At 36.7% G+C, this 16,564-nt stretch overlaps 1 protein-coding gene across 4 annotated transcripts in view; it reads left to right on the top strand.

The window, feature by feature from the left end:
• Positions 1 to 16,564, top strand: part of GABRA1 (gamma-aminobutyric acid type A receptor subunit alpha1) — a 67,954-nt gene that overhangs the window by 24,395 nt on the left and 26,995 nt on the right. For 3 of the 4 annotated variants that reach the window (XM_080399302.1, XM_080399303.1, XM_080399304.1), the window contains exons 2-4: positions 2,198 to 2,285; positions 6,080 to 6,192; positions 16,116 to 16,183. In XM_080399302.1, coding sequence (XP_080255428.1) covers positions 2,198 to 2,285; positions 6,080 to 6,192; positions 16,116 to 16,183 — 269 coding nt within the window. Of the gene's footprint in view, position 1; positions 323 to 2,197; positions 2,286 to 6,079; positions 6,193 to 16,115; positions 16,184 to 16,564 lie in introns of those variants that run through there. The other variant, XM_080399305.1, reaches the window with a different exon arrangement.

Genomic DNA, 16,564 nt, shown 5'->3' with positions numbered 1-16,564 from the left:
GGCGGTGTGAATTTTTCCCTATCCCTCCAGCTTGAAAATCCGCAGCGATCGATGGGCATCGCAATTTATCTTATTTATTTATTTTTTAGCCTGGACTGATTTTCACCGGTCGCTTGGAAAAGGTGGTTTTGGTGGTGTTTTTTTTTTTAATTTATTATTTTATTTTGGGGCTTTTCTTTTTTTTTTCTTTTTTTTTTTCTTTCTTTTTTTTTTTTTTTTTTATTCCGAGGGAGGCGGTGGGAGGGGTGGCTTTCGCAGGGTGAGGGGGAAATACAAAGTTGAAATGCCGGGAGGAAAACAAGTCGCGATTTGCGCCCCAGAGGTGGGTAAACCTCTCATCGGGACTCAAAAATGCATCAAAATGCCCCTTTTTACCCCCGTGAATTTTTGGTGGTGTTTTTTTTTTTTTTGTTGTTGTTGCCTTTTTTTTTTTTTCCCTTTCCTTTCCAGTGGGCGCTGCTGAAATTCTCCCAGAAGCGTGGCTCGCTCTCCCATTTTGGATGGGAGAGCAGAGCTGGGTCCGGGGCGCTGCGGGCGGGGGGAGGCCGGGGGCTGCTGCTCTTTAACGCGCCTTGAAAGTCTTGGCTAACATTTGCTTTTTCCAGCTGCAAGAAACTTTCCTTCTCCAGGATTTATAGCGCCTGTATGGGTTTATTGAAGCGGGGGGTGGTGTTGGGAGGGGGGGTGGGGGGGGTGGGCGAGCGTGGAGCTCAACAGATCAAGATAGTTCAGAATAATTCACTTTCCGCTCTTTCTCCCGAGGAGCCTTTTGCAAAGGCAGAAGTTGGCAGGACCGGGAGAAGGCGATTTTTGAAGCCACAGATGCTGCCTTTCCCTTTGGAAGGGGGCTGATCACAGGGCAAGTTCAGATGCAGTCTTGTCCCTGAAGATCTTTCTCCACGCTTGCCTGCCACATCCAGCTCCTTCCTCCCAGCCAGATTAGCTCAGCCCTGCTCAGTCCTTATCTGCCGATCATTTGGCTATAAACGCATTAATTATATCTCATTGCTTACATACCGCTTTGTAATGATATTGTATTGATTTAAATTGTCCCTGGGAGTGTGCAGTGAACGGGGCTAGCTTTATTTAAAGGTACAACAACATTTCCATGTACAGGGCTTCATTTTTTCAGGCATTTTTAAGAAACTTCCATTCACTATTGGGGGAAAACATGGGCTTCCTATTTTGTTGCCCTTATTTCATGTAATGACTACTAAAAATCGACTGGATTTTAGCACAGTATATAGATTCGTAAAGGGACCTGCAGCATCTCCTGGGCAATCAGTTATATCTGGAACACCGATTCCACAAATACCAGCTAACTTTGTATTTTATGGCTTATTGGAAAGCCAAAGAAACCTTCAGAGTTGTGTTACTTTTTACTGAAAGGTAAACTAAGAGTAACTCAGTGAAGTCTGGGAAGAGGACAGGAGTCATTTGGAGAGGAAGAGAAGGCTGCTAATGCAAAAACATTTCCTAGCAGCAATCAGAGACTGGTAGAGATTTAGGAGATGGTGTGTAGGTTGTCAGCACATGGTTTGATTATGAATCGTGCCCTTTAGCTCAACAAAAATACTAGTGTGCATGTGTAGCAGCAGATCACAGAGTCGGAATTGGATCATTTTGCTCCTCTGATGCTAATATTTCAGGGAAGAGGGGAATAGTAATATCTGTAGAAGATAAAAGTTGCTTCCATCACATCAAAGCAAAGCAGTGGCTGCAAGGGAAGCACCGCTCTCCTCAGTCACACTACCACACACCGACACCTGCCAGGAGGTTTGGAAGGGCTCGGGCTGGTTCAAGTCAAGCAAAAAGCAATTACACTGGGTTACCTGGAAATGTTATGGAGGTGCTCTGTCACATTTTCAACACAGGAGGAAAGTGAGTAAGAATTGCCAAAGAGTTTGGGGACAGCAGCTTTAACTCTTAATTGCTTTTGTTAAAATTCAAGAATAGTGTAAACAAGAATACACCCTTACTGCCAAAAAAATCCTGCCCTAAGCCTCTGTGTCTGAAAGCAGAAGGTAAATAGGAGAACAGCCAAGGCCGTGCTCCCTTATTCTGAATGACATGAGCTACAGTATTGTGAGGTCATTGCCTGACATCAAATTATTCTGCAAAAGTTTCCAAAATCAGATATGTTTTTCCATGGTACCTGTTTTAATGGAGGGGATGCTGATGATTATTTTCCTTCTAGTTTCAGAGCCCACCATGAAGAGACTCCTGGTGCTTTGTGACTGCCTCTGGGCCTGGAGCCTCCTTCTCAATGCTTTGACTGAAAGAAGGTGGGGAGTTATTTTTTAATGCACCGACATATTTTAAGAACCTTTAATTTAATATAGCAGCATAAGACAAATACTGCATGGGCTGTACTAGTACTAAGTGTATTGGGGGAAGTTAATCCCTGTTCAAATCCCAGCTAAATGTAACCAAGGCAAGTCTGAAAGAAATCTACAATTTGTTTGCATAACGTCTTTTTTTTTTCAATAGTGTGAAGAAAAAAAAGAAAGCAAAAGCTTTCTGAAACAAATTGAAACTAAACTACCTCTTAAACACCTGTGCAATCCTGTCTGCTCTTATATAATGACTACTCAGAAACACAAGTTTCTTCAGAGGAAAAAAAAGTGTAATGAAGTGTTTTTTAAGTCTCATTTAAGTGCTGTTTAGTAACTTTATTGTCCCTGCAAGCAGAAGCAAAACTTTCACTTCTTTTGGTCAGGAACGTGTCCTAACTTAGTAGCTGTTTTTGCAAATCCGAAGTAGATCTTCCTGGTGAAGGGAGACTGCTTGGATAAAGAAGGATTTGTAAGCTCAAACCCCATAACAGCTTATGTTTGAAAGGCCATGCTGCGCTGAATTTTTATGGAACGCATGTTAAAATCAATCTAAAAATTGCATTAGTATTAAGAATAATTTCTGATCATACAACACTTAACGAGTAGGTTAACTAAAGACTCTAAAGCAGTTTGAAGTATACTTGAAGTACTCTCTGCAATTCAAAAATCAGTTAAGGTGTTTAAGAAGGTTCATAGATATATATCTGCATTTTAAACATACTAATGTCCTGTCAATAATGTTACCTAATGACCAAAAAGCAGTAGGAATTTTGTATTGTCAATAGCGGGTCCTAAAAGATGTGTTTGTGCCTTAATCTCCACAGTGTCTCCTTATGCATTCGCAGCTCTAGATAAACTTATTTTCTGGCTACCCTGAAGAGTTTAAATAGAGTGGAGTGGAGAAAGTGCAAAGGTTCAACTGCACAAGCATTTCCACAAAAAAAAACCAAACCAAAAAAGAATAAAAGTGGATGATTCATGTAACAATTGCTGTATTGAATAAACATGACATTTTAGAAGAAATACCTTTATTTTGATAATATATTAAGAAAAGTGAGATTTGAAGTATTCATGAAATACTTCATCTGGCCTAGCTAGAGAATTTTATGAAAATGTGTTTATTATAGAGATATGTGTGTGTGTATATATATACACACATATATCTTCATTATATCTATAACGTATGCATGTGCATTCTTAAAGTGACAATTAAAATGCATTGGACTAGTGTTTAAAAATTATATGGTGTGTCACTATTATAATGACCTGTAGATGGAGTTAGTGCACAGTTTTTTATTATACTGTGGTTTAATATGAAAACACAATCGCATAGTCCCTTTTTCCTCAAAATGTACACACCTTACGTGAAATAGATCTGTTTCTAAAGCCATTTTGTCATAGTAATTTCCCTTGCCTTTTCTTCTGGAGTGCTGTTAATCCTTTATAATGAAAAACAATTGATGAATTAGAGAAAACGTCTGTGGTACAGGAAGACATAGTCTTTCCATATCATTATTCTTGTCATAAAAAAACAGCATTCGGACTATTTTAATAGGTGTGTTTTGAGTGAAAAATCACAATCCCTCTGGACTTACAGTATGCTTCATACATACACAAACATGCAGATTCTTCCTGTTGTGACCATGTCGTTTAAACCCAGCCCTAACGGTGCTTTTTACCTCCCATAAAATGGTGGGAAGAACAGGTAAGGGTGCTGACAAATGCGACACCCAGAATGGAAGCGGTGTGTTATATTGCATCCTTTCTGACTGCACTGCCACTAGTCCATCTTTCTGACGCCTCTTCTGCAAACATACTCGTTTATTGAGCACAAAAATTTCTGAAGTGTTTTTATATCCTTTTGCCACCTTAATCCTGATGACCTTCTGCTATCCTTGAGATATGTATGTACAGCAACTTGTTTACTGACAATGAGTGTTAACGTAACATTTAATCCAGTGAAAAGTCCTGTGTTGCAATTCTACGCAAAGCGTAAGTGGAATGATCCTTTGAAAGATAATGCTCGCTGGTGACAGCAGGAGAACTTGTTGGCTGGTAACATATAGGAAACATAAAAGAAAAAAAAATACTAACGTCTGTGACTTAAAATTCAACATTAGGTATGAAAAATAAATATAAATCAACCTATTTTTTATATTCAGTGAAGTTATATGATATGGCTACAGGAAATTCATAGTATTTTTTAAAACTGTTAGAGATTTTGTCTTCTTTATTAGAATCAGTGATCTATATGCCCTGAAACCCCTGAAAATCGTTCTCTGCAAAGTCACATCCTATTGAAATAAAGCAAAAGTGAGTAAAGCTGTGCGCCTCAGTTCTGAAACTCACTGAAATTTGTAGTGTTCCGTATTCAAACCTGTACTGCAAATGCACCGGGCAGCATTTGCAGAGCACCTATATTCAGGGTACCTTTCCTCCTCCTCTCTGTGTTTGAGACAAGTGGGATGTACGTGTGGGATACACGAAGGATGTTTGACTGATGCAGCTTCCAGAAAATCATCTCGTAGGTATTTTAATAGAACCAGCTCATTTCATGTAACAGTATATTCCTCCCAAGATGCTCTTTGCTGGTTAGAGCAGGAGCAACTGGCGGAGCAGAGACCCACGTGTCGCCGGAGCAGCGTGGAGAACGAGCTGCCCAATGGAAGAATCACATCTGGGGCTAGACTTGATCCTAACAAAGGCTTTTGGCACTTCACTGTTTACCCAGTTCAGTAGCAATTTGGGTGACAAAAATTATGTTTTGGAAAGCAGTGGTTTTGCTTTTAGTCATGATGACTACACATGTTTATAATGGAAGTCTTCCCAGCAAAGAGGGAAAAAGTGATACTGGGTTTGGCTTTAAGACAACTGTAATCTGTGATTAAGGGAATCATCTATGACAGCGTATTTGGTAAAGATTTCAGATTTAAGAGAAAGATTGATTCTGATGTCATCTACAGCAGACGGAAAGCACAGCCTAAGGATTTCATTATGATTTGTGTTGATGGAAGTAAGATTTTGGTAGGTGAGTTCAAACAGCTTAATTTTATCCTTGTTCAAGCAAAATTTCAGAACCTTTGGCTGAGTTAGAGATAAACATTAGGGATTTGTAAGTGAAGCTTTATAGACATGAGAGATTTCTACATCAACAGATGGTTTTGTTACACATTTGTAAGGAAAAGTTGGAGGTATTCCTCCAAATCTAATTGCTAAAGGAAAAGAGGAAATAAAACAAAATTCTCACTCACTTGATTTACTTCTATATTCATAAAGATGACAACTCTGCATTTTTTGTTTTATCTTTATTTTAGCATTTCTTTTCAGTACTTAAGTGTCAGTGTTCTAAATTGTTGTATCTTTCTTTGTATGCAACCCCTTTATAACTATTATGAATTAAAGACATTATCTTTTGTTGACAAATGAGCCTTTTCCTGAGGAACACATGTGTTAGAGCATTATAACCGTTAATGAATAATGAGATAAACATTAAGGAACTGATTTTCTATTTGCTCACCATTTATAGAAAGGCACTGATTTTCTACAGTTTTACAAAAAAATATACAAATTAAGAAGAAAATATTTAAGTGAAAGAACTCTATAAAGCACTACAGTTTTGTTTTACGGAGGAAATTTTGTGACCATAAACCAGTATAAGCAAGATTAAACAGGCTTGGGAATTACTATTTTGTAAGGTTATTGGTGAATTACTGTTTTTTCAGTTTAACTGTTCTGTATTTCAGCTACGGACAAACCTCGTCACAAGATGAACTTAAAGACAACACCACAGTATTTACCAGAATATTGGATCGTCTTCTGGATGGTTATGATAACCGCTTGAGACCAGGACTGGGAGGTGTGTTGTATTATAATTTTCAAGGTTACACGCAGTTAAAACAAAGTTATTTTTTTCATTATATACTTGTTTTAATTCTATTTATATATACACGTAAAATAATGCTGATATGTAATACCATTTTTTCAAAAATGCCATGTTTTCTCTGTCATTCACATACTCAGTTTTCTCATGCTTGTATCCAAAAGAAGAAGAAAATAGTTCACAATTCAAGAAGATATCTGGATAAATATTAAAACTTTGAATATATGAAGAACAAAAGATAATAAAATATGACCTGTGACCTGGCAAATGACAAGTTTATGAATCAGGCCTAAGCAGTACATCTATCTATGACTTTCTTCGTAAGAGGATTTGGCTTTAAAAGTAAAAGCATCAATCAACCCTAGTCATAAAAGTCTTAGAGAAGTTTATAAGATATTTTTTTTCTGCTTATGTATGTTAGGATTTGTTTCTGTGACATTTTGTCTTCACAGCTTAGTAAAAATGTCTGTCATCTGCTTTTGGTGCTGAATCCATAGAAGGGTACAAAATCACACAGCAATTACAGCTTTCTGAAAACATTGTTACAGAACCTAGTCTTTAGTAGCATCTCTGTGTCCATGCATTGATTTGTTCTACGGTGACATGATCCCAAATCTGGGTCTTAAAAGCTCGTTGTTCCCAAACATGAAAGTTCTAAACTTACAAGCAAAATTTGTTCTTTCCAGTGCATGGGAAAGTTGGGTTTACTTCTTTCAGATGACTTTTTGTTTGTTTGGGTTTTACTTTTGGACAGTTCAGGTAAAATGAAACAAAGGAACCCATCCCACAAAGTATAGTTCAACCTGTTTTCATATAATAGCTCTCAGAGGAGCTGCATTATAGGAAGAACAGGGTACTGCATTAAGAATTCTGACGCCATCTCCTGTGGATGAAATGGAAGGTAATTAAAAGTAAGCTTATTCTGCGGTTTGAGGCTACCATCTTACAACAGTTCTTGAATTTTGAGCCAGCTTCTTCAATGGTTTGACTTCACTAACTTCAAGGACTGGTTAAAGATAAAATTCTGTTTATAAAGTATTAACACATTTAAAAATGGGTTGGTCTGTAAATTTTTGTGTGCAATTTCAGATAATACAGAACAAAATAAGAATCACTTTTTACTTTTATCTACCCGTACTTTTGCCTGCTTACTTGTAAACCCTAGGACTAGTGTAGAAATAAATGCTCCTTATTCTTTGATTAATGCAACTGTACAGTTCAGTCAGCTACTATATCACAGTAAATAAACATAGCAGAGAGGGAAATAAATAAATGAAACTCTGTAAACTGTGTAGAGTCTGGTACATGTCTACAAGAAAAATCTGAGCATATAATGATTTCTTATATGAGTTTTGTAGCTATTATTATTTGTTCAACAGCTACTAGAAGAGCAAACAGAGATGCAAAAGGACTTTCTCTCATTCTCCAGATTGCAATTTAGAGAACTAAGCACATCACTGTAGAGTCTTATGTATGTGTATATATATATATATATATGTTCTGAAGCCAGACTGCAAGGGTGTGCTGGGAAACCAGGTCTGTGTACCTCGTGAAAGGAGCATCCAGTCCAGTTAAAATTTATTTCTGACAGAAAGACTGTTTAATGGAACTGCCTCTAGAGGAGGAAAGGAGTCTCTTCGCAAACCTTAATAGCCATTTACATCACTATCAGTTAAAAGCAAGGATGAATGGAGGTTAGGAAACATGGGGTGGAGGGAAAGCACGGTTAGAGTATTTTCTCTAACCAATGGTTAGAGGGAAATTTAAATAATCTTTACATCCCTCCTTTTTTTGAACTGTGTTGCGTGTTTCTGCCTGTAGCCGAGAACCTTGAATATCACAATTTCCCTGCTGCTTAGTACATTACAGTTTCACAGTGTCAATTCAGCAGAGTAAATATAATTTATCTATTCGTCAGCTTTGAATACTAGAATGAAGAGTACCAGGACTTTTTAACAAAATCCTACATTTGATAAATTTGTGGTCAGTAAACTAATGTTTAAAATCAAATCTAGTAAGAACTAGCTTTAATCCTTTGACTGTTGAATAATGCTTTATTCAGAAGACATAAATTATAGATTTCAAAAACTAGGGACAAACATCTAGGCCAATGTTTTCAATTCTGATACCAATATATAATAAAGGGTTTGCTCAGGAATTTTGATATTCACCTTACAAAATCTTCTTGCTGAGGTATCTAAATATGAGCTGAGAACCTCAGGGTGACTCAGTTCTGACACATTTGGTTTAGACACTTGGTATAATGGAGAAATGTATTCTGAAATGTTCCACATGTAAACAGATACAGTGAGAAATCTAAACCAATATATCAAATATAGCATGGGTTTTGGAGTTGGAACGTCAATAGCCTTCAATTATAGCACAATCTTTTGCTGGAAATTTAAAAATTTTCTTCCCAATATCAGTGATGACTTCTTATTAAATATTTCAATCAGAACATCATTTTCATCTACTGTAAAGAGAAAATTGAGAAAGCTACTAATGTAACAGCATTTTTAGAAATACAGAATTAGGTCTAAAACTGATTCATTCCATATTAGCTGTTATGTAGCTATCACAGAATTTAAGAGACCAGACCCTCATACATATATATGTTGAAAAATTTTATGTTGTTAGGCACAATAGAAATCTGTGTACCACCAAGTATGTTATAGAACTCTTCCAATTATCCACAATTTTCTATCCTGTTCTTTCTACGCCTTCTGAGAAACAGCAGATGAAGTAAAACATTGCATGTACAGTTACTTTCCTCTACAGAAAGGGGCATGTTGTGGAAAAGTCTCGGCTTATCCCTGTACGACCTCTCCTTCTGTAATGCAGTTTTTCAAATATATACACCTACAGAAAACAGAATTCTATGCATGAACAGAAATAGAAAAGAGAACTAGTTTCTCTCTTTCTCACCTATGGAAGAAAAGGTAGATGGTAGATTTTCTTCAGTCAGTTTATTTGTTTCTCCTCCCTCATGTATGTTTGTATGCGTGAAGAATTCAGTGACAAAGAGGTATGTTTAGTGAAAATTTGTAATCAATTTTGAAAGGGGTTTGATCTTGATCTTGCTCTACTCGCAGGAGTATTCTCCTCCTTTCTGAAGTAGAAGTGATGATATTTCTCTATCCCAAATTTGCAAACTTCCTATTAGTGTGGTGAACAGTTTCATTGTTTGGTGTAGAAATACCCTTGTGAGGCAGGCAAGGCACCATGAAGCCAGAAACTAGCTCCTGGCGAGATCTCATTACAAAGAAACACTGTTGGTCCTATACTATAAATTTATTGGAAAGCCAGGTTAAAAGGTGGAGCATTAAGATAATGAAAAATTTCAAGGTGCTGAATTTTGCATTACTCTTTCAGCATGCGTGCAATCAGTGCTAGATTAATACTAAGTGTTCCCTTTCCTTTTTTCAGATGTTTTTTTTGAGGTATCACTTCAAAAGGAAAACTAAAAAACACACACGCTCCATAAAAGAGTATGGGAGTGAAAACCATTATTTGTCAGATAACCCAGTAAGGCCATATCTGAAATTAACTGAGCAGCTCCAAGCATTTTGCCGTTAAACAAAGAAGGAATTATTTCTCATTAACAGGAATATAAAAAACGAGAGAAGGTGACCCACAGGGAAAAATTATAGTGATTGAATATGTTCGTTATTTTAAAAATGGCATTGTGGCTAAAATGAATCTGATTTTTCTTTGAAAGAAACACGCAGCACTATGTTATGCATTGGCACATTCACACCTCTTATCAATAATTGTTGATATAAATTATGTTATTTGGATGTTTGTCTCCTTCATATGGGGGCATAGTGACTTAGTCAGACATGGCTAGGAAAGAGCATCTGTTGTACCCATCCATAAAGATGGACAAATAACTACATTTACATTACATTATTTATGCCTGGAAAATAGAACTTTCAAAATGAATGTAAAAACATTCTGAATCACACTAGAGGACACCTATTAACTGTATAAGAGGATAATAATTTACAAAAAGCAGGGAGGAGGAATTGCAGAGAGTAACATATTGAAGCTGAAAAAAGAGGAAATCATGTTAGACATTAAGGGAAAAAATAAACAGTGAAGTTATTTAGGAAATAGCATGATTTTCTATGGGAACTATCTGGATCCTAAAACCTGAGGTGATCAAAACCAGGCTAAATAATAAAGATGCTCTTCCCTTTTTAAACATACAATCCCAAACAAAATAAAGACTCGGACAGAGCTAGGAAGGAGTCAAATAAGGAGGAAAATTCACCTCAGTGTTTGGTGACCTCTCCTCATAAGCAACTATATATAGAGCGGGAGTTTAAAAGAATTGAAAAACAACAAAAAATGATGGAAAAAATAAGTTCCTCAGATAAATGGATACGCCATTGCCTTTTGTTCTGGGTTGGCTTCATGGGGGGAATAGAGATGAACCCTGGGATGCCAGCAATGCAGATGTGGAGTACCACAGTGGAGGGAGGGTGGGTGTGCACAGGGCAGGTTGGTTATACTTGATGCTGAGATTCATTAACATGAAATCAGGTACAGCTACCAATTTTTTAAGACTGTCACCTTTGCAGTGCACACATCCCCTCTTTATAACTAAATGATACCATGTGGTCTGTGGCTTTTTTACTCAGAATAATTGTACATGTGGTTTATCCCTTTAAAAGTGATTTTGTAGTAGAAAGGATGTTTATACAGAACTAAGAAGAATAAGAGTAGGTTAGATTATTGATTATCTTCCTAAATGACATTTGCTTTTATAGTCGGGTTGAATGCCCATTAGATCATCCCAAGCAGATTATCAACATTTTCAGTATTGAACAGAATTATACTTGTTTTATGCTATCAGTAAAAGCTATTTGTTGATCTCCTCTGTGTGATGTTTATGAAAATTGAGTGTGACTGTCCTTAAGTGGAATGTCGGTCCATCTCAGGCGATTCATTATTTCCACAGAGTGCTTATCTTAAAAGTGACGGAAAATAAACCTGACAGTATTATGTTAATTAGCTTTTAAAATTCAGGTTTATGAGAACATTATCTATAAATATATGATAAACTAACCTCTTGGTGATTGACGTCCCAATGGAAATTGTTGGATGTGAACTCATATCTGAGCTAACAAAGTTTAGGGAAAACATGGGCTTGGTCTGTATGTATAATAAAGAATTAGTTAAGTGTTTCTACTATAAATGAAGAGAGTCCTACACATAATTCTGTAAATAAAGCATATATACTATTTTTAACTTATATACTTATTCTTAACTATACACTATACTATACTTTATAAAACCTGAAAGGGCTGATTTTGGTCTTTTTTCCACTCTGTAGGCACCACACTGATGTAAAGACAACTGTAAAAAGCCATAGCAGACCCTAGGAAATTTGATTTCATAGAACAGTAGGGAGGTAGGGAGGATATGAGCAGCTTTGAGCTGTTAATTGGCGGGTGGAGCACTGCCGTGACACTGCACAGCTCTCGGTAAGCCCTTCATAGCAGCACAGCCCACAGCTGGGTAATCACAGGACAGCTCGCTGTTCTCCTTTTTGGTTAGCACTTCTACAAAAGCAGCAGTGCAAAGTTCTTCTGAGTGTTATTTGTTGTGGTTATTCAATCAAAATACTTCATAGGATGCAACCAGGGTGATTAGTCTACATTACTTTTTTCAGTAATAATAGTGTACCTTATACATGCATCTAAATTCCTTTCATTCATAACCATAGGAAAAGTCTTCTCCACTTTAATAATTACAGCACACACGAGAGATGCAGGAGGAACAAGTGCATTACTAAAAAAAAAAAAAAAGAAAAAGAGAACTTGAACTACCAAAATATGCAATTCAAATAAGCCTTGTGCTCAAATACCAGCAGGTCAGAAAGGGAAATAGTTAATGTGTAGTTCCCTATGATAAATAGACTTGTTTCCTGCTGTTTAAATAAATCTGTATTTCTTATTTTGTTCTCAATTTGTAATCCAATCACAATTCTAGCAATAATGAGCTCCCTGGGAGTTTAAATCAAAATATTTATTGTTATTAATTTTGAGAGTTTATGTTAGTCTAGCATCATTAGCAAAACGCAGTGGTTGTAAACAGTAAAATTACAGTAGTTGACGTTGACTGGTGCTTTCATAGCTGTATGTGGAGCAGCTGCCTGAGGCTGTTTCAGAGCACCTAGGTGTGTTACTCAGTTGCTATTTAGCTGATCAGTAACTACTCAAACCCTGTGGTTGCCTTATAGTGAAACTAGTAAATCATTAATAATTTCCTTGGGTAACTGGAATTGTTACACGTTCTACAGGTATCCCTATATTCTTTAGTCCTGGTTCATGAGATAGATGTTGTAGTCAAGAGACATGGTCAACATCTCTTTACAACTGCTGAATTTATCCTCAGCAGGCCAGTCAGCTCCAGACCTGAGCTTGTTTTGTTTGACGACTTAGAATTTTCTCTAGTTCTTAAGGATATTGTGAAGGTTTTGAATATAGCCTAGGATCTGAGGTTGCTGGAAAATGCATTCTGAGCGTTTGAAGCACAGTTTAAGCCTTCCCATGGTAATCAAGCTGCAGACTGAACGTGGTTAACCTTGATTCTAAATATATATCCCAACTGTATGAGTAAACACATGTCCTGTGCAGGAGTGACTCACAACTTCTGAAGCTCTTAACAAAGCACAGCTGAATCATCTAATTAGTAAAACAGTAAATAAAAATTTCAAAACTTCCATATGGCTTTGGAGGGGCTAATCTTTTTCTGTGTTCATGCACACTTTTTCATTGCTCTTGAAAATTCAGTACATATCAAAGAAAAAAGAAATCATTTGATGGTGTACACAGTGGGTTTATGTGGATTTGAAGAAACCTGGGATTAGATGCTCTGCAAAAGTGTAATCAGTATAAAGATAACACAATCTTTTGTGAGTGCACAATCTGAATTTTCTATTGTTACTTATGATTTACATGCCACTTAAATTATGTTCAATGTTATATAGAAATGAAAGGCATCACTCATTTTTCCACTCCCTTGGAAATCTTCCATCTTACTGCCAAAGCCTTTAGTTTCCATTTTATGTCCTCAAAGAGATTTCCTTAAGCCTCAAACCTCTCTACTATGACCCTGTCTCCCAAAACTAGAATTCAGGATACCACCACGTGATGCGCTGCTGCTTCAAAGAGCATATTCTGTGCCTGTGCAAGGTAAATCAGCTGTATTTTACAAAAGACAGGCTCACTCAGAGCTGGGGCTCTGAGTTGATACCATTAAGGTATGAACACCTTGTGCCTGAAGAGCTTCTAGCATCTTCTATCTCCTAACCACACCAGTGGAATTGCCTCAGTTGAAAGGAGATGGAGAGATGGGAAGTCAGGATGAAAGATCTTTAAGAGTCATTTAAGTTTCACTTTTCAATATGTAAAAGGCTAATAGGTTTCATGATGATATTAGTTTCTCAGACTTGAGAAAAGGTGATTCAGCAGCTGGGACTTAAAGAATCCATTCAGCAAAGATTTACCAGACCTTGTGAAATCTCCATCTGCTTTTTCTGCTGGCTGTTTCATACAAGACCACAGCCTCCTGGACTTTTGTGAAAGTGACGGGCAGAAGGAGAGAATACTTCCAAGCTAAGTAATTTCTGGACAACCATATGCTTCTTCCAGTAATAGAAGATAAAATTTTCACTCTGAACATTTTTAAGTCCAGAGCCAATTAGATGTCAAGAGAATATTACATTTCTTTAAGTCAGTTGAAAAGCTTGTAAACTATGTTAAGGTCAAACATTAATTTCACTGGACAGCCAAGGAGGAAATTTCACCTATCCAGTGCTTTTGTCAATAGTCACTGCAGTTCCCACACGTCTCAGTTGCAGATACAAAGAATGAAAAGAATATGATTAGACAATTCAGCCATAGCACAGTATTTTACTTCCTGTGATTATGAATAATACATTGGAAATTTCATCCTTCAACTTTCTTAATGAGTCCTGGAGATTACTTTTTCTACCATCTAATTTTTGCATTAACTTGCTAACAGAGTACGTGTCATTCAGTGCATTACTAGAATGACAGTAGAGGCAGATCTAATATTACATCCTGATTATTGCTGTCTCACAAAAGGAGACATTTTATTGTATATCTATTAAACATTTATATATATTTAGAAGTTATAGACTTTTTTGAGTGAAAGTGAAAAACCTGTATGTGTGTTGTAGAGCACTGATTCTTATTAGAAGTTTTGCATCAGATACAGAAATGTATGTTACTTAAGCTTGATTCCTTATTTCACTTCTGTCAGAATTCGCTTGTCAGATAGAGCAAATCATATTTAAACAGCCCAAAGTCTTTTGAAATCAGAGGGTTGTATTTAATTAGTCTTTTAATTTCAGTATTTTATGATATTTAAATAACATTATATAGATAGCTACATGTATGTTTCTTAGTCTAATGAAAATTTTTGCCTGCTGCATGACTTTTGCTTACTAAACGTGCTTATATTTTAGCCACTTTTCTTTAGGACTACGTTCAATATTTCAAATTTATCAATTTATTTCTTTTTTGAAAGTTATTTAAGAAACTTATCGCTCCTTCCACATTTGAAATTTCTACTAAACCCCCCATGCTGGCTCGTATAGCACTATACTAAATGTATTCACTTACATCACTGTAAATTCTGAAAGCTGATGGGGTTAGCTCCACTCAGCACTGTTTGGATTTATGCCTCCAGGTGGTGTTACTCCCTGCAGCTATATTTAAATCAACAGAGTAGTTTTGCTATATGCCATCTTGGGTGAATATTTTGTGATGTGTGGCCCAGAAAATACTGATATGTTCAGAAGTGACTGGTACCGTGTGCGTGTGTGTAGGGGGGAAGGAGAGGAAGTGGGAGGTTAAGTTTACGTGTTTCTCAAAATGACTTTTAACAGTGGATCCGCAGAAGCCAGATGTCTGGCTCTTTCTGGAGATCAGCACCATTTTAGGTGTCTCAGGCTCAGCATTTCTGACCACTAAAATCATTACATTCTTCTGAAGTGTCCAAGGACATTGTGCCATGGAGCAAATTTACATCCTTGAAATCACAAAGATGTATAGCTTTACGGTATAGCATATAGATATAATCTGGGTTATGTACATGTTACAGATTTCTGGATTACTATTTATACTAATCTATCATTGAGGCCTATAAAACAAATAAGGTAGTTTAAGGGAAATCTAATGTTAGTGGCCATATCAATTTAAAAAGAAACCTACATTTGCAAACTATAGCTTTTAGGCATAATTCAAAAATTTTAGGAGGCAAAGTTCAGCTGATGCTTATTTGGAAAAGTTTGAAGTCCTTTTTGTTTATTGCAGTTAAGGGTAACACAGCCATTTCTAACTCACACCAATAAAATCTCTTGATGCTTTTATACACCATAATGTACTCTCTCTCTCCTCTTTTTCTTCTATGTTCCCATGTCTCAATGCAAAATACATAATTCATAAGCCCAGGGTTAATTATTAGAGACCTTCATTCAGCTTGCCCAGAAACATTGAGTACTCAATGAGACTTGAGTACGGTGGAAAACTTTCAGCACTGTTTATATTGTCAAACAAGAAGATTTATTAGTCACAGAGTGAAAAGCTGTACACAACAGTGGAACTGTGGCTGCTGTACTGGGGCGTCACAAGCCACGTCTCAAAAAGCTCTTTGGAAACACTGTAATAAAAAAACTGTTGCTGACAATATTGACTGTGAAATTATGTCTAGAAGCAGTAAATTATCAGGACCGTATTGTAGACCAATTTTAGAATGGCTAATCAAAGCCAATAATTTTTCTATTTATTGTGAGAATTGGTAGCAGTTAGATCTAATGAAGGCTGTTGATAGACACTCACTGTCCTAATTTCCTGCTTCATCAGAGCGTGTAACTGAAGTGAAGACTGACATCTTCGTCACCAGTTTTGGGCCTGTTTCAGACCATGATATGGTAAGTGATGGCCTATATTTCTACAACATTTATTTTCTCTTGTCTTTTTAATTTAGAGGATGAAAGATCGATGCAGTGACTTATTTACTCCTTTTAAGGCAAGGGTTTTTTTTAAACCTTGATTCCAAAACGCTGTCGGCTTTGATGTGCTACCATTCCTGCTAGCTGTGACTCCATTTAAATGCCCTGAAATTAGCAGCCTCAGTGACTTTAATAATGTGTTTTAACAGACCTTATATTTGCTACATAATATATTATGAAATGCATTAGGGTTTGGATCCATATGCTTCTGAGAGTGGTCGCTCAGGTCCTTGCTGGCACATCACTGATCCAATTTGCCAAGAAAGGTCATCATCTTAAAATGCAATTAACACTTATGCC

This window comes from Falco punctatus (assembly GCF_963210335.1).
Source record: "Falco punctatus genome assembly, chromosome: 8".
Taxonomy (NCBI): domain Eukaryota; kingdom Metazoa; phylum Chordata; class Aves; order Falconiformes; family Falconidae; genus Falco; species Falco punctatus.
This window is presented reverse-complemented; position numbering and strand designations above follow the sequence as displayed.